This window comes from Dicentrarchus labrax, unplaced genomic scaffold, assembly GCF_905237075.1.
Source record: "Dicentrarchus labrax unplaced genomic scaffold, dlabrax2021, whole genome shotgun sequence".
Lineage (NCBI taxonomy): Eukaryota > Metazoa > Chordata > Actinopteri > Moronidae > Dicentrarchus > Dicentrarchus labrax.
Genome location: NW_026136722.1, coordinates 21,306,501 through 21,332,733, shown reverse-complemented (window position 1 = coordinate 21,332,733; position 26,233 = coordinate 21,306,501). Strand labels below are relative to the sequence as shown.

At 42.0% G+C, this 26,233-nt stretch overlaps 2 protein-coding genes across 4 annotated transcripts; one reads left to right on the top strand and one right to left on the bottom strand.

Moving 5' to 3' along the window:
- Positions 1 to 27: 27 nt before the first annotated feature.
- Positions 28 to 5,860, top strand: hao1 (hydroxyacid oxidase (glycolate oxidase) 1). Its single transcript, XM_051386984.1, has 8 exons — positions 28 to 213; positions 1,023 to 1,174; positions 1,357 to 1,624; positions 1,759 to 1,931; positions 2,910 to 3,001; positions 4,096 to 4,254; positions 5,110 to 5,179; positions 5,364 to 5,860. Exons 1-8 carry the CDS (start codon positions 77 to 79, stop codon positions 5,429 to 5,431), a joined length of 1,119 nt encoding a protein of 372 aa, XP_051242944.1. The 5' UTR covers positions 28 to 76; the 3' UTR covers positions 5,432 to 5,860.
- A 189-nt stretch (positions 5,861 to 6,049) lies between these two features.
- ppp1r35 (protein phosphatase 1, regulatory subunit 35) lies at positions 6,050 to 25,931 on the bottom strand. 3 transcript variants are annotated; one of them, XM_051387019.1, is made up of 6 exons: positions 25,758 to 25,931; positions 23,454 to 23,658; positions 23,124 to 23,244; positions 7,372 to 7,487; positions 7,199 to 7,289; positions 6,050 to 6,726 (listed from the first exon to the last, which is right to left on the bottom strand). In XM_051387019.1, the coding sequence occupies exons 2-6, from the start codon at positions 23,655 to 23,657 to the stop codon at positions 6,422 to 6,424; spliced, it is 837 nt and encodes a 278-aa protein (XP_051242979.1). In that variant the 5' UTR covers position 23,658; positions 25,758 to 25,931; the 3' UTR covers positions 6,050 to 6,421. The 3 variants fall into 3 exon arrangements, with proteins under 3 accessions (XP_051242979.1, XP_051242978.1, XP_051242980.1); XM_051387018.1 differs by having other exon boundaries at positions 23,430 to 23,658; positions 25,758 to 25,930; XM_051387020.1 differs by having other exon boundaries at positions 23,487 to 23,658; positions 25,758 to 25,930.
- Positions 25,932 to 26,233: the final 302 nt, after the last annotated feature.

Below are 26,233 nucleotides of genomic sequence, written 5' to 3'. Positions count from 1 at the left end.
TGCAGGTCAGGCTGTGATAAACACAGTGACAGACAGTGAGCCTCTGCAGTGTTCTGGAGTCAGTCAGTGGACAGCAATGTCAGGGCAGCATGTGTGTGTGTCTGACTTTGAGGAGGAAGCCAGGAAGGTTCTTCCTAAAGCTGTGTATGACTACTACTGCTCTGGAGCTGATGAGCAAAGGACACTGGCTGACAATGTTGCTGCTTTCAACAGGTACACCACACACACACACACACACACACACACACACACAATGAGAAGCTCTGTTGGAGGCAGTGTTTTAGCATTAAGTCAAACTTCCACTTAAGCTACAGTTAGCACTGTGCCTCTAAAGTAACAGCAGACAAAGCAACAGGACCCAAAAGAAAACAGATAATTGTGGAATTAATTCAAAATGTGGCAGTAACAAAGAAAGTTCCTCTACTGGCCACTTGGAGACTAGCTCCAGAAGTAAGTCAAGCTCCATAAGGCCCCATATTAAAATGTGAAAAAGATATTTTCGGAAAGATTGTTGTTTTGGTATACATCTTCTCTTACAGTAAGTGTATTATCATACTGGAGGAGGGCTTGCTTTATCAGGGGTTTGGTCCCTTTTGCCGTAGCAGATGAGAATACATTCCCTGCTCAGGAGTTGATGAGCAAAACAGTTGAAAAATAATACCATAGCCATCCATTGTATTCATATCTCAACCATTACAAACTCCAGTCATATTTCAAACAGCTCAGTATTGTACACATATCAATATCATATCAAAACACTCAAAATATGCACACAAAATTGGTCAAAGTGTGAGACTACAGTGCAGGTTGTGCTTAACATAGAGCCACCAGGTCAACAAACATCTCAGAGCAATAACAGAACAAAGACATATCATAGACCCCAAATTCTGCATAAGACATTTAGAAATTAAACGTTTTAATAAAAGCACTTTTGTTTTTTTTGTGTGTGTGTGTGTGTGTGTGTGTGTGTGTGTGTTTTTGTGTGTGTGTGTGTGTGTGTGTGTGCGTGCGCGCACGTGCAGGTGGTATCTTGTCCCTCGGGTGTTGAGGGATGTGTCCACTGTGGATCTGTCTGTCTCTGTGCTAGGCCAGAAGCTCAGCATGCCTCTCTGCGTGGCAGCTACTGCAATGCAGAGGATGGCTCATTTTGAGGGAGAGACCGCTACAGCGAGGGGTAAATACACACTCACACACACAATGAAAATGATGGCCTCTGCATAGAAACTATTCTTGTGTGTAGTAGTTTTGGCTAACAGTGCTTTGTAGTGGCATCAGAGGGGAGAAGTTAGAGCAGGTTTGTGATGGTCGACAGTGATGTTTCCTGACTCTGGACACTATATATGTGTGTCTACCCAGCATGCCGAGCAGTAGGAACAGGTATGATGCTGAGCTCTTGGGCCACCTCCACCATAGAGGAAGTGATGTCAGCTATGACCTCAGTGGGTGCTGGTGGTGTCCTTTGGCTGCAGCTTTACATTTATAAAGACCGAGAACTCACACTATCATTGGTCCGTCGGGCAGAGGAGGCAGGCTATAAGGCTATCTTTGTTACCGTGGATACACCGTACCTAGGCAGGAGATGGGCTGACATGCGCAACCGCTTTAAACTGCCCTCACACCTGAGGTAGGAACCAAACACACCAGCAGGAGTAGAGGAAAATATAATGTAATGTATGATATGTATGAATCCCTCACTGTGTGTGCGTGTGCGTGTGCGTGTGCGTGTGCGTGTGCGTGTGCGTGTGTGTGTGTGTCCAGCATGTCTAACTTCTCAACAGCCTCCCTGGCTTTCTCTGAGGGGAACTATGGCAACAACAGCGGTTTGGCTGTTTATGTTGCAAAAGCAATAGACCCCACTCTCTGCTGGGACGACATCACCTGGCTGAAAAAACACACACATCTACCTGTGATTGTGAAAGGAGTACTGAATGGTACACACACGCACACACACACCTTTTGATTACCCCAATTTCAACAGTGTGTTAGATGGATTTTAATGTGATTCTCCCAAAAGTAAAATCTTGGACTTCATTTGCAAATTGATTTTCCTCTACACAGTAAAGTAACAGTAAGTCATTAAGTTCAGTGCTCAGTGTTGTTGGTATTTGCCTTCCTGAATTAAAAAAATGCTTAATGGTGCCACATCAAGCTTGCCAATTATAATTTTTTAAATGTATTTATTCATTTGGCAGGTATAATGACATACAATCCACATTAAGAGCTCTTTTCTTTACATTTTTGTCACTCTGGTCCCACACAACATTTCTGCAAGTTATTCAATTGAGCCTAGTTCAATTTTATTTGTATAGCGCCAAATCATAAACATATTTACAGAAAGCCAATAGTTCCCATCATGAGCAAGCACTTGGCGACAGCAGCACAGTAAAATAAAAAAAAAATGATACTCAACACTTCCTGTTAACAGTGACTTAACAGTGGTTAAGTCAGTGATAAAACAGAAGAAGTTGCAAAATGAAAGTACAGTACATGGTTAGAATTATATTGACATGTATTGATGTATACATCATTGGTGAATGCTTCAATGGTCCTGTAGTGTTTTTAAAAATAGGGCTCCAAACAGACTCAAACTTTCCAGATGACCCCCTCAAATTGTTCTTAATTTTCTCCAAATTTAAGAGCATCATCAGGTTTTGAGCCCTCGAGATTGTTTGGGGGAAAATGGTGACTTCCAACAATATTCTTCTACGTGCTAACAAGAATGCAAAGGAAATACTGTCCTTTATATTCCTCCTAATTATTTGCTGATCTGTAATTACTTTTAGCAGCGCTCACAGATATTACATGCCTGACTTTGGTCCAAGATCCACTTGTCAGCTGAGTGTTTGTGTGTGTGTGTGTGTGTGTGTGTGTGTGTGTGTGTGTGTGTGTGTGTGTGTGTGTGTGTTCAGGTCAGGATGCCATCCAGGCTGTGAACTACTGTGTTGATGGCATTGTGGTGTCAAATCACGGAGCTCGACAACTGGATGGAGTTCCTGCCACGGTCAGTGTGTGTGTGTGTTGTTCTTTTATGAAATAAAGAGTATCAGAATCTGATCTCTCAGAAATGATCTCTGACATGATAGTGTTTTTCACTGAACAGCTGCAGTCCAGAAAATCTTCTTTTAAGACTGTACTACTTTATTTATGATTACTAACATAATCTCAATCTTCTGTTTTATACTGCAAAAATGACATATTGTAGACTGTAGACAATAAACTTAAATATGGCATTTAAACTCGTCCTAATTGGTTTGTAATGTTTGTATTTGTAATATAGCTGCACTCTGGTCTCTGTCTTTAAAATATATTTATAGTGTTATTCTATACTTACGTATTGTCAACAAATCCCTTGTTGCATTCCCCAAATGTGTTGGTGGTCTGTTGATACTTTCTGACTATCCTATCTGTGGCACTCAAGTCCACTGGTTCCTACTGTCTCAGAAGGTCGCAGTTGGAAGCGTTCGCCTGTGATAGACGGTGATAGACAGATGGTTCTTCTAATCGATAAAGTATTTTCTGGAAGTGCTTGCCCTTTTCCAAACAGATCAGCGAACAATATAACAGTCAAACTACTTTCCATGGAGAAAAACCTTCAATGCCGTTTTCTTTCAATGAAGAAATACTCTCCAGTTCTGATAGAACTGATGTTACCAGCATCTGCGCTATTGTTTTCTTTAGCAGCCACCATGTTTAATGAACAGTGTCTTCTTTCTGCATTTCCCCTAAGCCACCAGTCCAGGGGTCAGCGACCTTTGCTATCAAAGTAGCCATCTTTGACAAAAAATAAATGTAAAATCTGTCTGGAGCTGCAAAGTATATTTGAGTCTTATAATGATAATTTCCCCCAGCAGATCAAACACACTAGTAAGACAACAGGCTTTCGGGGTGAAAGCAAACTAGCCAATTTTTTTAATTTGGTGTGTAATGGCTACACAGTTTTACAACTGGAGAATGTAAGAATCACTACAACAGGCCTACAACAATCATAAATGAAAATGTTAAAAAAAACATTAAATCCAATCCACTCGTTTCCGACCAGACAACATTTAAATGTACTGTATCTGACAATTTAAGTGTGTGTGTTTGTGTGTGTAGCTGGATGTGTTGGAGGATGTAGTGAGGGCAGTGCAGGGTCGCTGTGATGTCTACATGGACGGAGGAGTGAGGCGAGGGACAGACGTCCTGAAGGCTTTAGCTATGGGAGCAAAGGCCGTCTTCATTGGCCGACCGGTGCTGTGGGGCCTCGCCTGTCAGGTGAAGCAGCACACTCATAGACAGTGTCATTAGGCTGGATTAGGAGGGTGGCTCAGAGTCTCAACACCAATCACTCAGATGTCATATTTGTAGAGAATTAATTTTTTGGCCAACACTAGCCCAAACACTGTTAGGCATTTTGCTGGTTTCAACAGGTTAATCTTAAAGGTCCAGTGTGTAGGATTTAGTGGCATCTAGTGGTGCAGTTGCCGATTGCAACGTAAAACTTGGTGAGCACGAAAACGTGCTATCGGCCCAATTTTTAGTTTGTCTGTTCTGGGCTACTGTAGAAACATGGCGCTTCAACATGGTGAATTCCACTGAAGGTGACCCATGTGGTCTGTAGATAAAAACAGCTCATTCTAAGGTAAAAAAAATAATAATTTTAAGATGATTATACACTAATTAAAACATACCTATACATATATTCATTTTTTCCCAATAGATCCTCCTAAATGTTACACACTTTCCATACTGATTAAAGAAGTACAAAAGAAAATCAGTATTGGTTCCATGTTAATTTCGTTTAGTACTTGTTACAGTTACAATTGTTCTTACAATTTTTTCTCAAAAATAGATTTAAAAGCCAGACTGAAGACATTTTATTGTTAATGATTGGATTTTAGACTTTTTAAGAACCCACAGACACCCTGAATATGTGAAAGTGAACTCTGATCTGTCTCTCTATTTTGAAATTAAGATCCACTTCAAATTTTGGTCATTAAAGTGATTAGCATGTAACCAACCATTTACCAATATTAGCTCAAAAATAAAGATGGTTATTAAAAACTTCTATCTATCTAAATATAATTGATCTAATGTGGCACACAACTAAAGGAATGTGTTCATGTGCAGGGGGAACAGGGAGTTACGGACCTTCTGGAACTTCTGAAAGAGGAGCTGAGACTGGCTATGGCCCTGTCAGGTAAAACACACACACACCCCCCCACCCCCCACACACACACACACACACACACACACACACACACACACACACACACACACACACACACACACACACACACACACACACACACACACACACACACACACACACACACTCTTTCTAAGACCTCTCTCTCTCTCTCTGTGTGTGTGTGTGTGTGTAGGTTGTCGTTCTATATCTGAGGTGAACAGGTCTCTGGTCAGGAGAGTGGAGTTCACATCCAGGATGTGAGAGAAGAACCTGTTGGAAGGAATCACCAGATAATGCATTCATTACTTAGGGATGAAGAATCCTGATCAAGGTTTCCCCTGATCCAATCGAAGTTATCCCAATTAAATTTAGATTTTATAATGTAACAAAGCAGGCGGGGCTTTCACTGCTGTCTGTCTCTCTTCCTACAAGCAGAGTGGAGGAGAGACAGCAGAGAGAGTGGACAGTGGCTGCACTGGGCACGAAAGCTTTGCAAATAAAAACACGTGTAAATAAAATGAAGGATTGGGTCGGGTATAGCCAATACCAATCATTTAAAAATTCTTTGAGATGTGATTGAGACATCCTGCTCTTGGACATTTGGACAACTTCATGCCATTTTTCTGTATTCAGACTTGTTAAACCTTCAATCAAATCCTTTAAATAAAAAGGCTGATTTATTTTGGATGATATTGAATCTGTTTTATTTAGGGATTTTAAATTTATAATGGGGATATATTTTTCTTACCAAAGTTAAAGATTTTTGCTCAGAACACCAGATCATTTTAAAGGTTTAGAAATGAAAATATTTTCATATATGCAAAAGAAAATAGACAATTTCTGAGACATTGCTTCAAGAGACAATACTCCACTGGCCCCTCAACATACACCACGTTGTTTATTTTGCATTTCTACGTTGTTTATTGGTTCCTGGTGTGTACAGGCCTTTACTGATGCAGGACACAGTATTACGTTCTGTTCACTTCAGCCGAGTTACACTTCCATGTTTTGCTCCGTATCTATAATAAACCCTTCTGATTGGATGTCCTGTAGCACAGCATCAATCATGACATCATCCAAGAGAGAAAATATATATATATAGATTTGGCTCTTTACTTGAATAAAAACAGATTTTAGTTTACATTAATAATTTAAAAACTGATGATGAACATTATTATTCAAAGACATCACACAGTCTGGCCAATAAGAGCCTCAGTACCCCCAGCCAATCAGAACTCTCCTGTGTATTTGTCAGGGCGTGGCCTCATAACGTCTCCGTTGTCTGTAGAGGTCAAAAGTCCATTGAGGGTGTCGTGTTGATGGGTGGAGCTTGTAGTTTACTGGTTCCTCTTCTGGTGAGAGGGGCTTCTGTCTGAGGAGGTCAGAGGTCATGAAGGGGAGGAGGGAGGGGCGAGCAGCTGCCTTGCTGCCATGGCAGCGGGGGGGCAGGGCCAGCAGCAGCCTGTCCTGCAGCACCTGGCTGATCAGCTGATCCTCTTGCACATCCACGCTGACCAATGAGGTGAAGAGAAGCTGAGCGGGGGAGACATTCACTACTACAGACAGAGAGAGAGAGAGAGAGAGAGAGAGAGAGAGAGAGAGAGAGAGAGAGAGAGAGAGAGAGAGAGAGAGAGAGAGAGAGAGAGAGAGAGAGACAGTAGAAACTTAAACAAGGTTGTGAAATGCAAAATGTTCATTGAAACTAGAGTTGAAGTGAAATCTAAAAACCCAAAGTAAATGAAGACAAAAATAAGTCCAATTAGCACAGATTCCATTATTTTAAACTAAATTGGTGCTCAGTAAGTTCAATGTGGGGAGATCTAGCTAGTATCAGATCAATCAATAAATCACTAGCTCAGCTCTAATAAAGGGGGGTGTCTGATAAGAGACTGCAGTGAGGGACAGTCCAGGCAGCCTCCTCCCTTCTCCAAACAGAAATAAGGGAGGTGAGAGGTCTTCGATTCTCGCCATCAGGAGGAGGAGACATAAAATGAGGCGAATGAGAAGCACCCTGTGCATGTGTGTTACCTTCAGTAGCTCTGGTGTTGATCAGGTTTTTGGTCCTCTCTGACCTCTGTAGAGTCTCCTGAATAGCCTTCCGGGAGTTAAACTCCACCCCCTGCAGGACAAACAAATGGTTAGCCAGCTGTTAGTCAGCTCAGTGACAATATAAACATGATCTACTAAAAAACAGTGTGAACCTGCAGTGACTGGAGCTCTGCCTTCAGAGCCAAAGTGGTGTTTAGCTCTGCCATCTCCAGACAGCGTGGATCTGGATTAGATGCTGCAGCAGGAGGGTCCACCAACTGCCTGGGGGCTACACCAAGCAGAGGAGAGGAAGAAAAACGACTTTTATTGATCAATCTACTAATCAGCAACCACTGAGACAGTCTGACCGATGAGGAGGAACTAGAAATCAATACACTCTACTGGAGACAACAAAAACACTGTAAACTTATTGTTATTGATGTTGTTTAACAAAGATGGATAAAGGAAAACATTTGACGTGTGTTAGATAAGATTGTGCTGCTGTGTCCTGATGCATTATAAATATGCAACTTCTTAAACTGTGCAGAACAGAATCAATACAATATGCAAGCCTGGAAGCAAATAACTGCCATCAAGATTTGACTCTTGTAAGCAACTGGATTCCCAATTGTGAAATTTAATCACTACTCAATTCTTAACGTTGAAATTTAACCACTGAATTAATAGCAATTAAATATTTGACCTTAAAGGCATACTATGCAGTTTTCCGGTTTTGTCAAACAGCTACCTCTAGAGTCACTGCGTATTTAACGTTAACTGTCGTAAATACCACTCACCAGAGCCGTCTCTATATACGGCTCTGCATCTCTGCACTCACGGCCTGATCCCCTCCCCCCTGTATACCGGTACATGTTCAGTAGGATGGACGCGCCGGACATTGAACAGGCAAAGATAGACTCCGAAGATGTCTACTGACCAGGTAACGTCGGAGCAAATTCAATTCAATTTTATTTGCATAGCGCCAATTCATAACAGAAGTTATCTCAGGACACTTTCAAATAGAGTAGCGAATGCCTGCTATTGTCTTCTATTGAGGCTGCTTCTTATGTCACTGATGTATGTAACGTCACGCCGTAAAACAATTCGTGATTCTCGCAAGATCTGGCGGGGCGCCACCTTTCAGACTTCTGGTGCTGCCAGCGGCGTCCCTCTCCTGCTTTGCTATCGGGATGATTCGCTATACTATGAGTTCGTTTACCATCGAAATGACTTCGAAACTGTTATATTATGGTAAAAATCTTGCATAGTGTGCCTTTAAAAAGACAAACATCTATCTGAAATCCCCTCTTCCAAATATTCAATAGTCACCTTTAAAACCTTTAGTATAAATAAGTATATACATGTTTTAGGGTTTACAATTTCAAAGAGAAATATTCAAGTACTTCAATATAAAAAAAACATCTGGGATACTAAGGAAAATCAATGGAGCCTGAATACTCTCTGTGTGTACTATCTATTCCCTGTCAGACCTCTGGCCTATCAGGTTACGTTCCGTCTATCACGTGATCTTTGCCCCTGTTAAGGTCAAACTTTGTACTTAACATGTCGAAGAAAAAAGAGATTTTTTGTATGGATTAAACAGTGTGTTCGTTTGCTCTAATGTAAGCTGCTGCTAGTGTTAGTTTACTATCTACAATAGTACTGAAGACCAGCACTGGTAAAAAAAAAATACACACACTCTTTACCCAAGTAGAAGTAAAGACACTTAGGTAAAAAAAATAAGAAACGAATTAACTCAAGGGAAAAAGTACAGGATCTGAAATGTGTTCAAGTAAAACGTCCTCTTTGTTTCTATGAAGGACATTTCTACTGGCTGTTTCTGTGCAAAGCTTCAAACAGGGTTGAGTCTCCCTCTCTGGTCTCTGACACAGAACGACATACTCTACTCCTAACTTCATAATCCATGATTATTACAAATATTACAAGCCACAGGAGGAGCCATGTTACATTTAGCCTTTTTTTTACTTTGCTCTACAATCTATTAGCGATCAAAAGCTTTTAATGTAATAAAGGTGGAGTGACGGGGTACACTAATGAGTACTACCAATTATTTTCACGTCACTGAGAGTAATCTGGGCTTTTACACAAACGTCAGTACTGATGATGTTGTGAATGTTACCCCCAACTCAGAGCTGTTATTGTGTGTCCACAAAGTAGGCTTTATATTTTTGAATCTCCTGTCAAGTTTTAGAATTTCAGAATGTTAGCGCTGCATGAGTGGCAGCTAGTCACAAGCCCTGTGTTAGCCCTGTGCCACACACCCCTTTGCTGCGTGGAGAGGCTGGAGATCCCCTTGGAGATACGGCGAAGGAGGAGAGGATGCAGAGCGGGAGTAAAGTGCAGACAGCGGAAAAGACGCTATTAACCATGTTTAAATTAAATTTTATTTGTATAGCACCAATTCATAACAGAAGTTATCTCAGGACACTTTTCAAATAGAGCAGGTCTAGACCGAACTCTTTATAACATTAATTACAGAGACCCAACAGTACCACCATGAGCAAGACCTTGGCGACGGGGGCAAGGAAAAACTGCCTGTTAAGAGAGAGAGCGAGCATGAAAAATGTGCTCCTGAATTCATCTCAAACATGGACCTAAACAGTGGGACATTCTGCAAAAAAAAACATCAGAATTTTCTTCAAAAAAGGACTCTAAAGAAAAGGTAAATACTTTATTAGCAAAACAGAAGAAAGAAAATACCATCTTTGGATATATTTTTTTAAATGAAAACAACCAGCTGACTGTCAAAAGCTAGCTGGCAACTGTGTATCAACTGCTGTAAGCTACCACCTGCCACAGTGTAGAACATTTCTAAGGAGGAACCAGACTAAATAAGATAACAGAAGAGGTGTTTTATGAAGATAAGGAGGAGAAGAAAAGAACAAACCAAAAATCATAACATTAATAACTGTCTTTAAAGGCTAAAAAAGCTAGCAACAGTAAAGAATTAACAAAGTGGTCACCATGGAAACAGCCAAGCAGAGAACAGAGAGCAGGGAGGTTAAATACCCTGCTCTCTGTAAGAGTGCAGCAGCCAGGGAGAAGTTTAAGGAAAAGACACTTCAGGAGAACAAAGTAGTCTTGTTCACGGACTATGCACTACACAAAGAAGGGAGGAAGAAGAACAACCTCATATTCTTCACAGACTCCATATACATCTGGAAGGAAAGTCTGTGCAAGAAATATCCTTACATCTCCAGTGAGGGCATCGGCTCAGGAGGTCGATTGAAGATTTGTAAGGATAAACACATGAACAAGGATGACCCCCTGCTCACCATCACCTACTACACAAAGGGAAAGGTGATGGTCAAGGGGGACGAAGCAAACTTGAAATCCTTTGAAGAAGTTCTCTCCCTGATCAAAGCTGAGGTGGACACCATGAGGTGCAATGTTCCGTGTGACAGTGAAGATGATAAGAGCCCAACAGAGAACCCTACCACCATGTCCATCTCTGCCCCTCCCACACCTGCCAGATCCACCAACCAGCTGAAGGAGAGTATGGCCCGGCTGGAGCTGGACTTTGCTGAATTCAAAGAGCTGACCCAGGCCAGGCTGTCTGCCCCCCTAGACAACTTTGTGCAGCAGCTTCAAGAGGAGCTCCAGCAGCTCGAGAGAGACAACCAGGCCTCGACATCTGAGCTAAGAGGAAGTGTAGAGGCACTAAAACAGGAGAACAGTGTGCTCCGGGCTCAGTTAGCCAAAGTGAAGGAGGACGCTGAGAACAGAGAAAGGAACTTCACCAGGCAAGTCCGACACCTGACAGACCAACTCCCAACAGTCCCCACAAAGACAACTACAGAGACAGAGACACAGACTCTCCCTGCTAGTCTTCCAAACCCCTGCCTTGTCTCTGTCCCACCATCTCTGCTCTGCACCCTACCAACACCCACACAGCCAGCTCCCAACAGCCAACTCTGTCCATCCCAGCTGCCCTCCACTCAGCCTGAAGAACAAGCCCCACAAGTGGTCCTGCTGGCTGACTCAAACGGGAAATTCCTGGACACCAACAAGCTTTTTCCTTCTAAGAAAGTGCTGTCTAAACGTTGCAGCACCACAGGCCAGGCAATGAAGCTTTTGAGAAAGGAGACCCTCGGGAGCCCTCAATGCCTGGTGATCCACACAGGAACAAACAACACCCGCATCATGAGCTCCACCCTGCTACCTAGAACAGACACCCCTCCTCAAGTCATCCATGACACCAATATGGAGATCAGAAGAGGTTGTGCCACCTTACCCAACGTCCACCTGGCCCTCCATCCAACCATTGGCACCTGGGACCTCTACAATGGACTCCATCTACACAGAGAGAAGGTGAATATCTTTGCAAAGACCCTCAAAGACACGGCCCTAGGACGCAGCCCTTCCACCCTCTCTTCTACCAGAAGCTTCAGAGACCATCACAGACCTCCTCCCCCCCATCACCAGCCCCGGATCATCCCCCCTGCTGTGAGGAGACACACCAGCTCAGCCCGGACCCCACACTACCCACACGCCCACCTCACCACTGTGAAAACAGAACCAGCTGAGGCCACTTTCCCCCTCCTCAGTCCCTGCCCAACAACCCCTTATACAGTATCGGCAGCAGAGCCATGGAGCAGCACGTCCCCCTCCCCACCCACAGCAGCAGAGCTATGCTGAAGCTGTAGCCCGGCCTGCTGTCACAGCCCCTCCCCCTGCTACCTGTGAGCTGAGAGACATCAGTGAGATGCAGCACACCCATTTTAATGTTCATTTCATATTAGCTGTTGGAATATTCAGGGTCTCCACTCCTCAACCTTTGAGCTGAAGAGTGGAAACCCTGAGTTCATGAAATCTATCAAAGATGTTGATATCGTTGTATTGACAGAAATATGGTGTCAAGATGATTTGCTCACTCACTGTCCCCCAGGATATAATGAAGTCATGGTAACCTGCATAAAACTAAAAAACATACACAAGGGTAGAACATCGGGGGGGATTTTGGTGTGGTATAAAGGAGATCTTTGCAATCAGATCTCACCAGTAAAACAGGGTAAATCGCACATTTGGTTGAGGTTAGATCAAACCCTAGGCATAACCGATAGGGATCTATACCTCTGTGCAATTCACATACCCCCCAGTGGATTCTCCTTATTTTGAAGAGACATTTTTGACACCCTAAATTCAGAAATCGCCTATTTCCAGGCCCAGGGTAATGTACTTCTAACCGGAGATCTGAATGGACGTACAGGAATTGAACCTGATATCATTGACACACAGGGCAACAACCATGTATTTGGTCAGGCCCCCCTGTTTACCACACCAAACATCACCCGTCGGAATAACCTTGACTCAATAGTAAATCAAAGTGGCAGGGAGATTGAGAGTGCATCTCTGTCGGGCCTTAGGCCTGTACATAGTTAATGGTAGGTTCAGAGGGGACTCTTTAGGGAGGTTCACATACTCCTCAGCTCTTGGGTCTAGTGTTGTAGACTATGCAATCACTGACATGGACCCCTCAACTATCAGTGAATTCACTGTCAGACAGCAATCCCCCCTTTCAGACCACAACCAAATTAATGTGTTCTTTAAATTGTCAGGTCAAATTAGTGACACAAAAAGGGAACCCAGTAAGCTGTATAAATTAAATCCTTCTTACAGATGGGCCCCAGACAGTGGAGACAAATTCATCATGGCTTTAAACTCCCCTGATCTGATGAATTACATGTCAATATATACTCAAAATCAATATGTCCCTACCAGAGATGGGGTAAACAAGGCCATTGAGGATATCAATATGATATTTCATAAGGCAGCTATTAGGGCTGACCTCATAAAGCAAAAACGGGGAGGGTTAAAAAAAAAAAAAAAAAAAAAAAGTTTTTATAAAAAAAAAAAAAAAAAAAAAAAAAAAAAAAAAAAAAAAAAAAAAAAAAAAAAAACAAAAAAAAAAAAAAGCTCGCTTCGATACAATGATTTTGAATGACCTAAAAACAATTATACCCAATGAACAAGATATTGAGAGCCTTAACCAAAATTAATTCAGGGATATGTGGAAGTTCAACACAAAGAAGAGCAGAAACCGGATAGGTTAAAAGGGTATTATGAAAGAAAAACTCCAAAAATTAGAAGAAACAATTAAAAGACCACCAAAACCCCCTTGATTTCGAAATTACTTGGGAAGAAAAAAACACACAGATAAAATGTCTGAAGCCAAGAAAAGCTTGTGGTCCAGACAGCATTAGAAACAAAATGCTCAAAAGCAGCACCCCAGAAATGCAGGGTGCAGTGTTACATTTGTTCAATGTTATACTACAGGCAGGATGTTTTCCCAACATCTGGTGCAAAGGGCTCATTTCCCCCATTTATAAGAGTGGGGACAAATCAGACCCTAATAACTACCGTGGCATCTGTGTCAGCAGCTGTCTAGGTAAACTATTCTGTAGTATTCTTAATACAAGAATACTAGACTTCCTTGAGGAACAGTCAGTCTTAAGTAAAAGTCAGATTGGCTTCCTCCCAAAACACCGCACCACCAACCATGTATATACTCTTCACACTTCAATCAACAAACGTACAGCAAACTAAGAATGGAAAAATATTCACTTGCTTTATTGATTTCAAGAAAGCTTTCGACTATTTGGCATGAAGGGCTCTATTACAGACTTTTAAAATGTGGTATAGGTGGCAAAATGTATGATCTGGTTAAATCGATGTATTTGGAAAACGTGTGCTGTTAAAATTGGAGACAAACCAACTGATTTCTTCCCCCATTATTATATTTATTTAATGTGTATATAAATGAACTGGCTGTTGAGTTAGATAAATGTGCTGCTCCGGGCCTCTCCCTCCTAGATAGAGAGGTGAAGTCTCTGTTTTATGCTGATGATCATGTTTTACTGTCTCCTACTGAACAGGGACTACAGCTACAGCTGGACGTAGTAGGAAAGTACTGTCATGATCTTTCGAAAACGGTGTCATGAAAACAAACACCAATTTACCATCAATAATCATGTCATTGAACACAGCATGAGTTATACCTACCTTGGTATAACAGCATCAAGGAGTTTCAACATGGCAATGAATGCACTAAAAGAAAAAGCTATATGCAATTAAGAACATTTTATAATTTCCATATTCCAATAAAATCTGGCTTAAAATATTTGATAGTGTCATCTAGCCCATTGCGCTGTACGGTAGTGAAGTATGGGGTCCACTCAGTCATCAGAGCTTTACCCGTTGGGACAAACATCCAACAGAATCTCTACATGCAGAATTCTGCAGATACATTTTACACGTACACAGAAACACACCAACAAATGCATGTAGAGCAGAATTAGGCAGATACCCACTGATAATTAACATTCAGAAGAGAACGCTCAACTTTTTTAACCACCTGAAATCCAGCCCCAGAGACACCCTCCACTCCAAAGCCCTCCAAACCCAAGAGCTGAGCCCAGAAAAGAGTCCCCTATGTCAATTGGTACTGAGGCTAACTGCCCCCTCTCAGACACACTCTGACCAGCCTCACAACAACACTGCTCTACAAACAGTAATCAGAGTAAAGCAAATGATAGCACAATGTAAAGAAAGCTATCTGGACCATTGGGAAGAAACTACTAAAAGCCAAAGTTGGACTGGAATGTTATCTTGCCCTTAAAAGAGAATATGAATTAGCAGAATATCTCTCTACTGTCAGAGATAGAAAGCAGAGACAGCTCCTAACCAAGTACAGGCTCTGTGACCACAAACTGGCAATCGAAACAGGAAGACACAAATCATGGCAACCAAAAGAAAACAAAAAATTTTGACAGGTGAGGTTGAGACAGAGATGCACTTTCTCCTACAATGTACAAAATTAAATACTACTAGAAAAATGTATTTGAACAAGTTCAGCTTTGGGGATTTTGGCGATAACGATAATCAGTCGATATCCTTTAAAATGTGATTGGAATTGTCTGAGTTAGGGCGTGTGTCCACCAAACGCGTTTTTAGTGCTGAGAGCGCTTAAAAACTAATTTTCCGAGCGCCCAGCGGTGTTAAAAGTTGAACAGATTTCAACTTGAAGCGCTCTGAGCGCTGTGCTAAAAAAGTATTTTTGAAACTAAACCATTTCCATGCCAGAGAGGTAGACCCACGTCTCGGCACCAAATCATCTGAAGTACCGGTAGCTTCAGGGACTGGAGGTGCTTGCATTTTCTCTCTACCATCACAACGAGCTGCTTAACTGTTGCAAGGAGGATGCAAGGTCATGTTGCTGCACCGTATATTAAGTGGATGTGAGGAGTTTCCGCGTGCGTTTCAATATTTATGGCGAAGTAATTTAAATACTCGATAATGGAAATTTGCGCATCGTCAAAACAACAATGACGATATTATTTCAAAGAGCTGAACGACCTCTCCAAATTAAAAATACTCCTCGGAGAAGGAGAGCGGGCACACCTTGCTGCCCAGTATGTATTAACATGCCACAACCTGAGGGACAGTGAGTGATCGAGGCACACGCACACACAGAGAGAGACACACACACACACACAGTATATAACTAATATACTTTTCATAATGTCATAATGTATATATCTTTGATTTATTGTATTTGAATGCTTTGCTTTGGCAATATTGTTTTTTAAAAAACTTTCATGCCAATAAAGCCCATTTTGAATTTGAATTTGAGAGACAGACAGATAGACACAGACACAGACACACACAGAGAGAGAGAGAGAGAGAGAGAGAGAGAGAGAGAGAGACACAGTTGCACAGCAACAACAACAGTAGCGACAACTAGGGATGGGGCCGATCCGATCCAGTATCGGTATCGGGACCGATGCCAGCGTAATTCACGTATCGGAATTTCCCGATCCAACCTGCGCAGATTTCCGATATCCATGAGCCATGTCTGCGCTTTAACATTGTCTGCTGAAATGACTCCACAGGTGATTCCTGCCGGCCAGTCTGCTAGCTGGCTGCAAACTGTGGAATGGATTTCCTGAACGGAGGTGCGGCTCAATGAGACACAGAGTTAAGAGACACGCCTCCGCTCAGGATCTCCATTCCTCAGTTTGCAGCCAGCTAGCAGGATAGCATTGAGCAGCATTGTGGCTAGCCAACATGTCCGCTGTGTGGAAATACTTTACACTGGAAACACTGCAGAGCAAGACAGCAAAATGCAATGTTTGCAAAGCCGTAATTCAGAGACGCGGAAGCTCCCTCGCGTCGTACAACACTACGAATGCAATCAAACACTTAACCACACGAAACAGCACGAGGATTTTTTAGGCGAGCTGTCAGGAATCACTTCTAGAGTCATTCCAAAAACAAGTTAAACTCCAGGCAGACAACGTGAAAGCTAAAGGGATTACCAAGTGTGTGTGTGTGTGTGTGCGTGTGTAAGATGTTTACAGTTATTGCACTTTTCTTATATTTCAGATAATTGACATTTTAAAACCTTGATTTGTTGATACTACAAGAGCCAGTGTACTTGATTTGTGCTGTTCAGATGCACACTGTTTTATTGATAGTGTGTGTGTGTAAGATGTTTACATTTATTGCACTTTTCTTATATTTCAAGACTCAAATATTTGACATTTGGGGAATTTAATAAATATTGACATGACAATCAATTTGAAACCCTTACAGTTGCATATTTGTTTTCAGAATGGGATTTTTCCTGTTAACAGGACTTCCTGCTTTTCTGACTTCCTTTTCTGACTTTTAGTTGCCTTTTGGGCAGGGCCGGCCCAAGCCTCCATGGGGCCCTAAGCAAAATTTGATTTTGGGGCCCTCTATTACTACCAATAATAATGATTATTGATCATTCACACACCTACTATAAACGTATTCTACGTATTCTACTCTGTCATTACGAATACACTTGTAAAACTAAATGTGAGAACTTTTTGTTGTAGTTAGATTGTAATCCACAGTAATTAATGCCATGAAAGCAGACACCAGATTTGCAAATTTACAGAAAAATCTTTCAATTAATATTTGCAAAGTCAGCAACTCTCCCTACAGGCCACACGAGAATCAATACATAAACCTAAGAGCAGCCCGACATGTTTTACCCATCTATGGTTTTTAAATCTGAAATGGCAGCAAATTCAGCTACAAGAGCAGCCTGGGGTTGATTAACACTTAATATTCAAGTGATATAGTACTAGTGGGATACCGAATGTCATCTAGGCCAATTAAAGTAACAAATAAACTAATCGTTTACTGTTAACACAATCTGCTTTATTATTATTTTTTAATAAACTGCAACACCAAATGTACAAAACCAGACAGTATTAATAAAATTAATTTAAAAATATCAGACAATACTTAAATAATGATGTAAATCAAAGGCACCTAAACAAGGTAACACAAATGGTAAATATAATTTGCGAAAGCAATAGACCACATTTTACTTTTTGAATATGTGAGCCGTCTGCTTTACTTTTCCCCATTTACTAGGTGTCTGTATGTGTAATGATGGTGGAAGCTTGCCATCGTGTCTTTTTAGGAATGTGAATGTGTCCTTTATAGGCAGTGGCCCTCTTAATACCTGTTCGTCCTTTCTGAGTCTGACAGGAAAGAGGGACACTCAGCTGAGTCAACTGGCGGAGCTGCTGATCCCTGCTCCAAACTGGATGCTGAAGAAGACACATCAATCTCGATGACCAAAGATGAAGGACCTTAGGGAAATTAAATAATATTTTTGGACAAAATTATTCATCTCAGAATATTCTGCAGTACACTGAGCATTATAAAGGCTGTTCTGTTGTTAACTTACCAGGTACAGCTGAGGTTGCGAGAGGACAGTGGGCACGTGGATGGAGCAGAGGATAGAGATGGACCTGAAATGAAAACATGTCCCTTGTCTATGATTATATCTTATATTAGTATATCTTAATGAGATAATTTGACTAGAAATTAAATATATATGGTTTTTGATCACCTGATTCATCAGCCTTGGCTGCTCCTGAGGAGGTTGTTTGCCCCTGGGCTGAGTCAGTGCCTCCTCCAAAATACTTTAACAGTGCTCCTGGGGAAGTTTCATATAACGTTAACGTATGAGCATAATAGGGATTTGATGTAAAAGGAATATGTTTATTTACTCACATAAATTACTGTGCTCTGCTGCAAACAATTGCAAACAACATACCTCAAACTATAAGTTAACTAAATGAATTCATTAATGCAAAACCATATTGCTAGCAAACGTCACCGCGTTTATAATTAATGTTAGTTATTAAACATTTGCTATCAAACGTTGTTATCAAAAACGTTTTGATGCCAAAAAGCGACCCAGAATAATATATATACACTGAGAATCAACTTATTCAAAGTATTACACAAACACAACAACGTTAGCTTGAATAGTAAGCTATCTAACCTATATAATCCTATCTAACCTATATAATCCTATATCTAACCCATAACAGAGAAGTGGTAAGACGTTTTGAACTAATGTTAGCTAGCAAATTTGCTATTATAGGCTAATGTCTTTGGAACAAAATATCACCAAATGTTACATTACCAAGACATACCTTTATCTTGTCGTTGTTTCTCCTCTTCCTCTTTCTGCCCCTGAAGGTAACGTTAAGTCCTTTGTTGTGACATCTTTCACCTGCTCCTAGCTCCTGGATGCTCAGTGCACACGGCACTGCACACGTTACTAACAGAGCTCTGACACTTCGAGCAGAGAGGCAGTAGGAAACTACACTCTGTTATCATATTGTTGTTGGGTTTTGGGGGTTTTTTTTGTACAAGAATGTACATTTGATCATATATGAATCATCATCACTCACACATGGAAAAAAATTATTAATTACTTTTTTGAGTTAATTGCTCTTGGGGGCCCTCTAGTGGTCACGGGGCCCTAAGCAGCTGCTTAGTTCGCTAATGCCTTGGGCTGGCCCTGCTTTTGGGACATAGATGCATACATACGTACATATCATACTTGCCTGTTGAGGAGTTTTTTCACATTATCTCATATAAAATCAACAATAATAATAATAATAATATTGAAGAAAACAGAGCTCTGGTATCGGAATAGTATCGGTATCGGCCGATATCCAAATTCAGGTATCGGGATCGGAAATGAAAAAATGTGGATCGGTGCATCCCTAGCGACAACCACACTAAAGTAGATGATGACGACGACGACAACAGCGACGATTGGGGACAATGAGAAGTGACAATAGTAGTAATAGTAACTGTAGTAATAATAATAATATTAATTAAAGCTGCAAGCAGCTTTGGGCGGGACCTCGCACTTCGCGCAACTCGGGGCGTGCTGCGGCCGCGTCACTAACCTTCGTCACACGTATGGAGCACACCATGAAAATCTCCTGTGAATCAGCTTTAAAGCACCACGCTTTCAACACTTCCTGTTGCCAGTAGGTGGCGCTATCACTATCTCTGAATATTGTCATGTAGACCTGTTCAGGGCAGGACTCTTTTTAGACAAGTGAAGTTTGGAGCCGATTGGACAATGTACACTCAAGTTATAGGAAATTCATTTTTTGTGGCGATACATCAACATTTCCAACCACGCCACAGATACGCCCCCTCACCACAGTCAACACATATCATCAACAATGTGTTTTGCATTTTATAAGTAAATTTCAGCTGGATCTGATCATCCTGCTAGGAGTAGAACATGAAAGTCTAAAACGTGATACCTTATGTTGCCACTAGGTGGCGCTGTCACTATTTCTGAATATTATCACATATTGCATGCCACGGTACGCCACGCCACGCCACATCCACGATGTTCGACGGAATAACGTAAATAGCACAACTTTTAATGGTGAATGTGTTTAGATTGCTGTGTCCAAATCTGAAGTCGGTCCAATAAATTCCCTAGGAGGACTTCGTTCAAATACAATGTGTGCAAATCGCCACAAAATCCAAAATGGCCGACTTCCTGTTGGGTTTAAGGTATAGGTCCAAGAGGCTTTTTCGTACGTCTCGGCACGTTGGACGTGCCTACCGAGTTTCGTACATATCAGTGAAACGTGGTGCCGGGGCTGCTTTTTTTTAATCCTGTAGGGGGCGCTACAAACAGACACGATTGTTGGTATGTGACCTTCAGGCACCAGACTACACGTGACCTGTGAATTTCATATTCATAACTATTACGGTCTCTGCACTATGATTTACACTGTCACCAGAGCGCCACCTAGTGGCGGATTGTTGACACATTTATTAGTGAGCCTCAGGGCGCCATGGGCAAGCATCGTACCAAGTTTAATTTTAATCACACGTGCCGATGCGGAGATATAAACATTTTACTTTTAAAGAGAGCCACCTTGTGGCGGTGGCCTCAAATTGTTCAAGATTGTGCACGATGCCTAAGGAAGACATGAGGAACTATGGACCCAAGCTTGGTATCAATCGGACATACCAATGTGGAGAAATGGTCCACTTCCTTTTTTGACGGAAAATGTACAGGAAGTGTTAATTTTATAACGTGCTTATTTTTTGAAATTTCAAAAATGTTCGAATTACTTTTTTTGCCAGGACGGTCCCCAGATGCTAGGTGAAAGATTTCGTAGGAATCGGACAAAGCGTGTAGGAGGACCACAAAAAAGTAGTTTAAGGACATTTTGCGCTCTAACGAAAAGAAATTATAGGCGGAAGTGGGCGGGGCCTATATGGGGAGATTCAGCTCCATTCACCCAACGCGTGGATATACGTGCGACAAACTATGCAGAAGTTGTTAGCCTAAACGTACTTTATGATAATAGCGCCACCTAGTGGCCGACCTGAAAGTGGCATAGAATATATTTTTTTTACCAGGCCTGACCACTTTGCCAAATAAAACTGAGTTTTCAGATTTCAAATTGTACGGGTAGACAGGAAAGCAACAGAGAGCGGTAAGGAGAAGGGAGCAGAAATCGCTGTGTTTGTGAATGAAAGATGGTGCCACCCAGCACACATCAGTGTTAAGGAGCAACTCCGCACCAGAGACTTGGAGCTGTTAGCAGTTAGCATGCGGCCGTACTACCTTCCAAGAGAGTTTTCACATGTTATTGCTGTATCTGTGTACATCCCTCCCTTGGCCATTGCTGCTGCAGCTACAGATCAGATCCACACTGTCGTCTCCCAGCTTCAAAACCAGAACCCCCAATCCCTCCTCATCTCCGGTGACTTCAACCATGCTTCCCTGTCCTCTGCTCTCCCCACCTTCACCCAGTACGTGAAATGCCACACCAGGGACAATAAAACTTTGGACTTGTTGTATGCAAACATCAAGGATGTATACACCTCATCCCCCCTCCCCACGCTTGGTCGCTCAGATCACAACCTTGTCCATCTGATCACAGACTACACCCCTGTGGTGAATAAACAACCACCTGAGAAGAGGCCTGTGAAGGAGTGGTCTGAGGAGACCAGTGCTAGGCTCAGAGACTGCTTCGAGACAACAGACTGGGAAGCACTCTGCAGCCCCCACGGAAATGACATTGACAGTATGACCCACTGCATTACGGACTATATTAATTTCTGTGTGTAGAACACTGTGCCCTCCAAGTTGGTATGGTGTTTTCCCAACAACAAACCCTGGGTGACCTCCGAGATTAAGGGCCTGCTGAATGAGAAGAAGAGGGTCTTTAGATCGGGGGACAAAGAGGAGCTGCGCAGAGTCCAGAAGGAACTCCGGCAAAAGATCAGGAAGGGAAAGGACAGCTACAGGAGGAAACTGGAGAGCAGGAGCACGGTGAGGGTCATGTTTTTTTACTTCTCCAGTGCTTTCAACACTATCCAGCCATCACTGCTCAGAGTGAAGATGGAAAGTGTGGGAGTGGACCAACACCTGGCTGCATGGACAATAGACTATCTCACCAACAGACCACAGTATGTGAGGCTCCAACACTGTGTGTCTGACATTGTGCTCTGCAACACAGGTGCCCCTAAGGGTACGGTGCTCTCTCCCTTCCTCTTCACCCTTTACCCCTCAATTCCACACTCCACCATATCCACAAGTTCTCAGATGACACAGCCATTGTTGCATGCATTTCTGAGGGGAACGAACTGGAATACAGGACTGTCATCAGGGACTTTGTCAGCTGGTGTGAGCTCAACCAGCTTCAACTAAACACTAGCAAGATGAAGGAGATGATCGTTAACTTCAGGAGGAAAACATCCCACTGCACCCCGGTGAACATCCAGGGATTGGACATTGAGGTGGTAGATAATTATAAATTCCTGGGTGTTCACCTCAGTAACAAATTGGACTGGACTGACAACACCCATGCTCTCTACAAGAAGGGCCAGATTCGCCTGCACCTGCTGAGGAGACTGAGGTCCTTCGGAGTAAGCAGGGCGCTCCTTAAGACTTTTTATGACTCTGTGGTTGCTTCAGCCATCTTCTATGCTGTGGTCTGCTGGAGAGGGGGCAGTACGGACAGGGACAGGAAGAGATTCAATAAACTGATCAGGAGAGCGAGCTCTGTCCTGGACTGTCCTCTGGACTCCATAGAGGAAGTGGGTGAGAGGAGGATGTTAGTGAAGCTGACATCCATCATGGACAACACCTCTCACTCCCTACATGACACTGTTGGGTCCCTGAGTAGCTCCTTCAGCTGTTACACCCAGCTGTTACTGTTACACCCACGGTGTAAGAAGGAGAGGTTCCGCAGGTCTTTCATCCCTGCCGCTGTCAGACTCTACAACACCTGATCAATGTTGTAGTTTCTGTTTTTTTTTTCTTTCAAATTACCACCATACCATAGTCTGTTTTTTTTTTTTAAATTACCACCATACCATAGTTTAGTTTTTATCATATTCTTTATGTCTGTATTTATTTATTTCAAGTAATTGCTGCTGTGACAAGGAAATTTCCCCATTGTGGGATTAATAAAGTAATACAATACAATACACTACAATATATCGATACATAAATACCATTTTATTTATTAGTCTAGTAAACAGGGGACACAAATTGTCGGACTCTAGTTACCATGGTGACGTCCACTGTTCCTCTTCTGACCTTTGATTGGCTGCTGAGGCAGGGAGTCTTTGTTCACTGAGATGTGAGGCTCCGGTGTTACCCTGACGACCACCGGCTCTTCAAAACACACCTGCAAGAAAAAAACAGTGTCATCACTCACTCACACCAGGATACAGGATGATGTCACCACACACACACACACACACACACACACACACACACACACACACACACACACACACACACACACACACACACACACACACACACACACACACACACACACACACCAGGACTACAGGATGATGTCATCACCTGTGTGTTACCCTTTCTTCCCACCTGACCTCGTGGGAGGGGCTTCTGCTGACTTGCCTTCTGTGGGCGGAGCTTCAGTTGTGTGTTGCAGGTCTTGGGAGCAGGGCTGAGTGTGATGGACAGGTCGAGATCAGGACAGCCAGTCAGAGGAGCGGAGGAGGAGAGGGGGAGGGGGGCAGGAGGGTGAGGAGAAGGGGGAGGAGAGAGGAGGGAGGAGGAACTCCTCATCCTGAAAGGATACAACAGTGAGACTTGTTTCTGATTTCCAGTGGAATACTACTTTAAAGAACACGTTTGTCTTTAATGTTCCCTAACTTTAACTGTACTGTAAACATCAGCATCGCCGTTTAATAACTAATGAATACAAACACCTTATCAGTTTTAATATATGACACACAGCACCAGAGAACACACACAAATTACAACATTTAAGTAAAAAAGTGATGTAAATAAAGAAAGAAAAAAGGAAGTATATAAGGGGAATAACAAAGAGAGAACATTAAAGCTGCAGAAGGTAACTTCTATAGAATTCACTTTTTGTCGTATTTGCTGAAACTTTCACACTTTCTGTGTACTACTGTCAGGATATAGGGAAAGTTTCAGCAAACACAACAAAAAGTTATCTTCATAAAACTTCACTACAGCAGCTTTCAGCAAATAGATAGAAATTCAAAATAAACAGACAAAAAAAAACCATCTCAACATTATAACGAAATATCCCCATTCCAGCTTCTCGAGTGTGTCACATTGTGTGGTCTTTGTTTTATATCACAGTTAACGGATATTTGTGGGTTTGGAGTGTTGGTTGGACAAAAGAGGCCCCTGGCATTTTGACAGACTGAGATGGAAATGTTTGATTGTTTATTATTATAGTTCGTTTAAGAATGCTTGATTCTAATTGGCTGGGAGGAGGGCATTAACCCGGCAGGTTGCCCGCTGACTTGTCGGTTGTACATGCTGCTGACTGAGCACAGCGTCATCAAATAGTAGATCAATACGCCGCTTGTATTTTTTTTCTATCACAGAAATTTCAAACATGAGGTCCATTGTAAAAATAAACCTTGTTTAAAAAAGTTTCTAAAATGTGTCGGAAATCTATCGGAGGGTCAGTCGATACATAGTTTCGCAAGCGAGATACAATGTAACGTTAGCAACTACGTTATTAAACTAGTGATCAGATGCAGCCTTGTGTGGTTGCTATAGAAACTAATTAGCTACAGCTGAGCTAACTTTATTCACCGTAGTTCCAGAGGTAGTTCTAAACATTGCAGCGTTTTAAAAATGGTGTCCAGTTTAATACACATATAGAAATCGCCTGATCGCACTAATTTTGTTATACATTTATTGCAAATAAAAACTATTTGGAATAAGGAATGCATGTTTGATCGATCATAATTAAAGCTGACTTGATACAATGTAGCAACTACGTTATTAAACTAGTGATCAGATGCAGCCTTGTGTGGTTGCTATAGAAATTAATTAGCTACAGCTGAGCTAACGTTATTCGCCGGAGTTCTAAAGGGGACTAACGTTACTTTTTGAGGGAGATGAACTCAAACAGAGTATACATTTAATAAACATGCAATACGAATAAGAAAAAGCATAATTATTAAAGTATTTGAATTGTTTTATTATGTTGGCAAGCAAGAAGTAGAATAAACGGGATAATCATCGAGAGGCAGGTGGCGGTAAGCCGTCCACGAGCCGGGCATATCAAACTGTTTCTTGCCCTGCCTCTCGGTGATTATCCCTTACTTACCGTTTATGCAATACTGTTTTAATTTGATCATATTAAGTTTTGGTATTGTAATATTTAGATCACTAAACTGACTGAAGTTAACTTGCATACATAAGTTACATATATTTTTAGCAGGGAAACAGTGTAATGTGAAAACACCTGTTAACGTTATCCTCCGGCCGGATAGAACTAAACAGTGAGGACGCCAGTTAGCCTTTGGTGGTAGTTTAAGTAACGTTAACAGACTAGTTACCAAAGTTACTAACGTTAACGTTCTATTATAAAGCCAACTCATTCAGCCAGTTTATGACCAGGACGAGGCTAGTTGCCTTGGTAACGTTAGCTAGTGAATAAAGTAAGCTAACGCTAACAGTTTTCAATTGCTGAGTTTTTAGTGACTAGCTAATTCCTGATACACTCCCGTGTTAAATAAAGGTAAAGTTAGCTCAGTACTTGGTGTCTGTTTGGACCATTGACAGTAACGTTAGTTGTTGGTTTGGACAGACACGTTAGCTACAGTTAGCCGCTAACACAAACACATCATCAACCGAACTTATCTCTGTGCTAACGTTAAGTTAACGTTAACTTACCTGATTCAGTCCGGCCAGAAAGAGTCCTCTCATACAGACCTCAGGCTGTCTCTCTCTCTGACAATTATCTAAACGTCTTGTTATCCGAAGGTTTCAGGACGGATATCATCTGTTTCTATTTTAAATTTCCCTCATTTCCTCCTTCCTGTTTTTTTCCTTTCTTTGTTAACTGGCAGCTTCAAGGTGCACACCGCCACCTACCGACTGACTGTGTAACATCATGCTACATATGTATGTATGTAACTGTTATATGTATGGGTACATACATATAATTACAGCTGAAGGGGACAGAGAGGGGATGACAGGTCGGAGTCAATCCCACAGCCGCTATAGCAATGACTCAGCTTCGGTACATGGGGGGTTAGCATTTTCTACCAGGTGAGGTATCAGGGTGCCCCATTTCTTAAATTCTACCTAGATTCCACTCAGACTTTATGATGCAGTCGTTCTCTTTCTGCTTGGTGCAATACAATGTG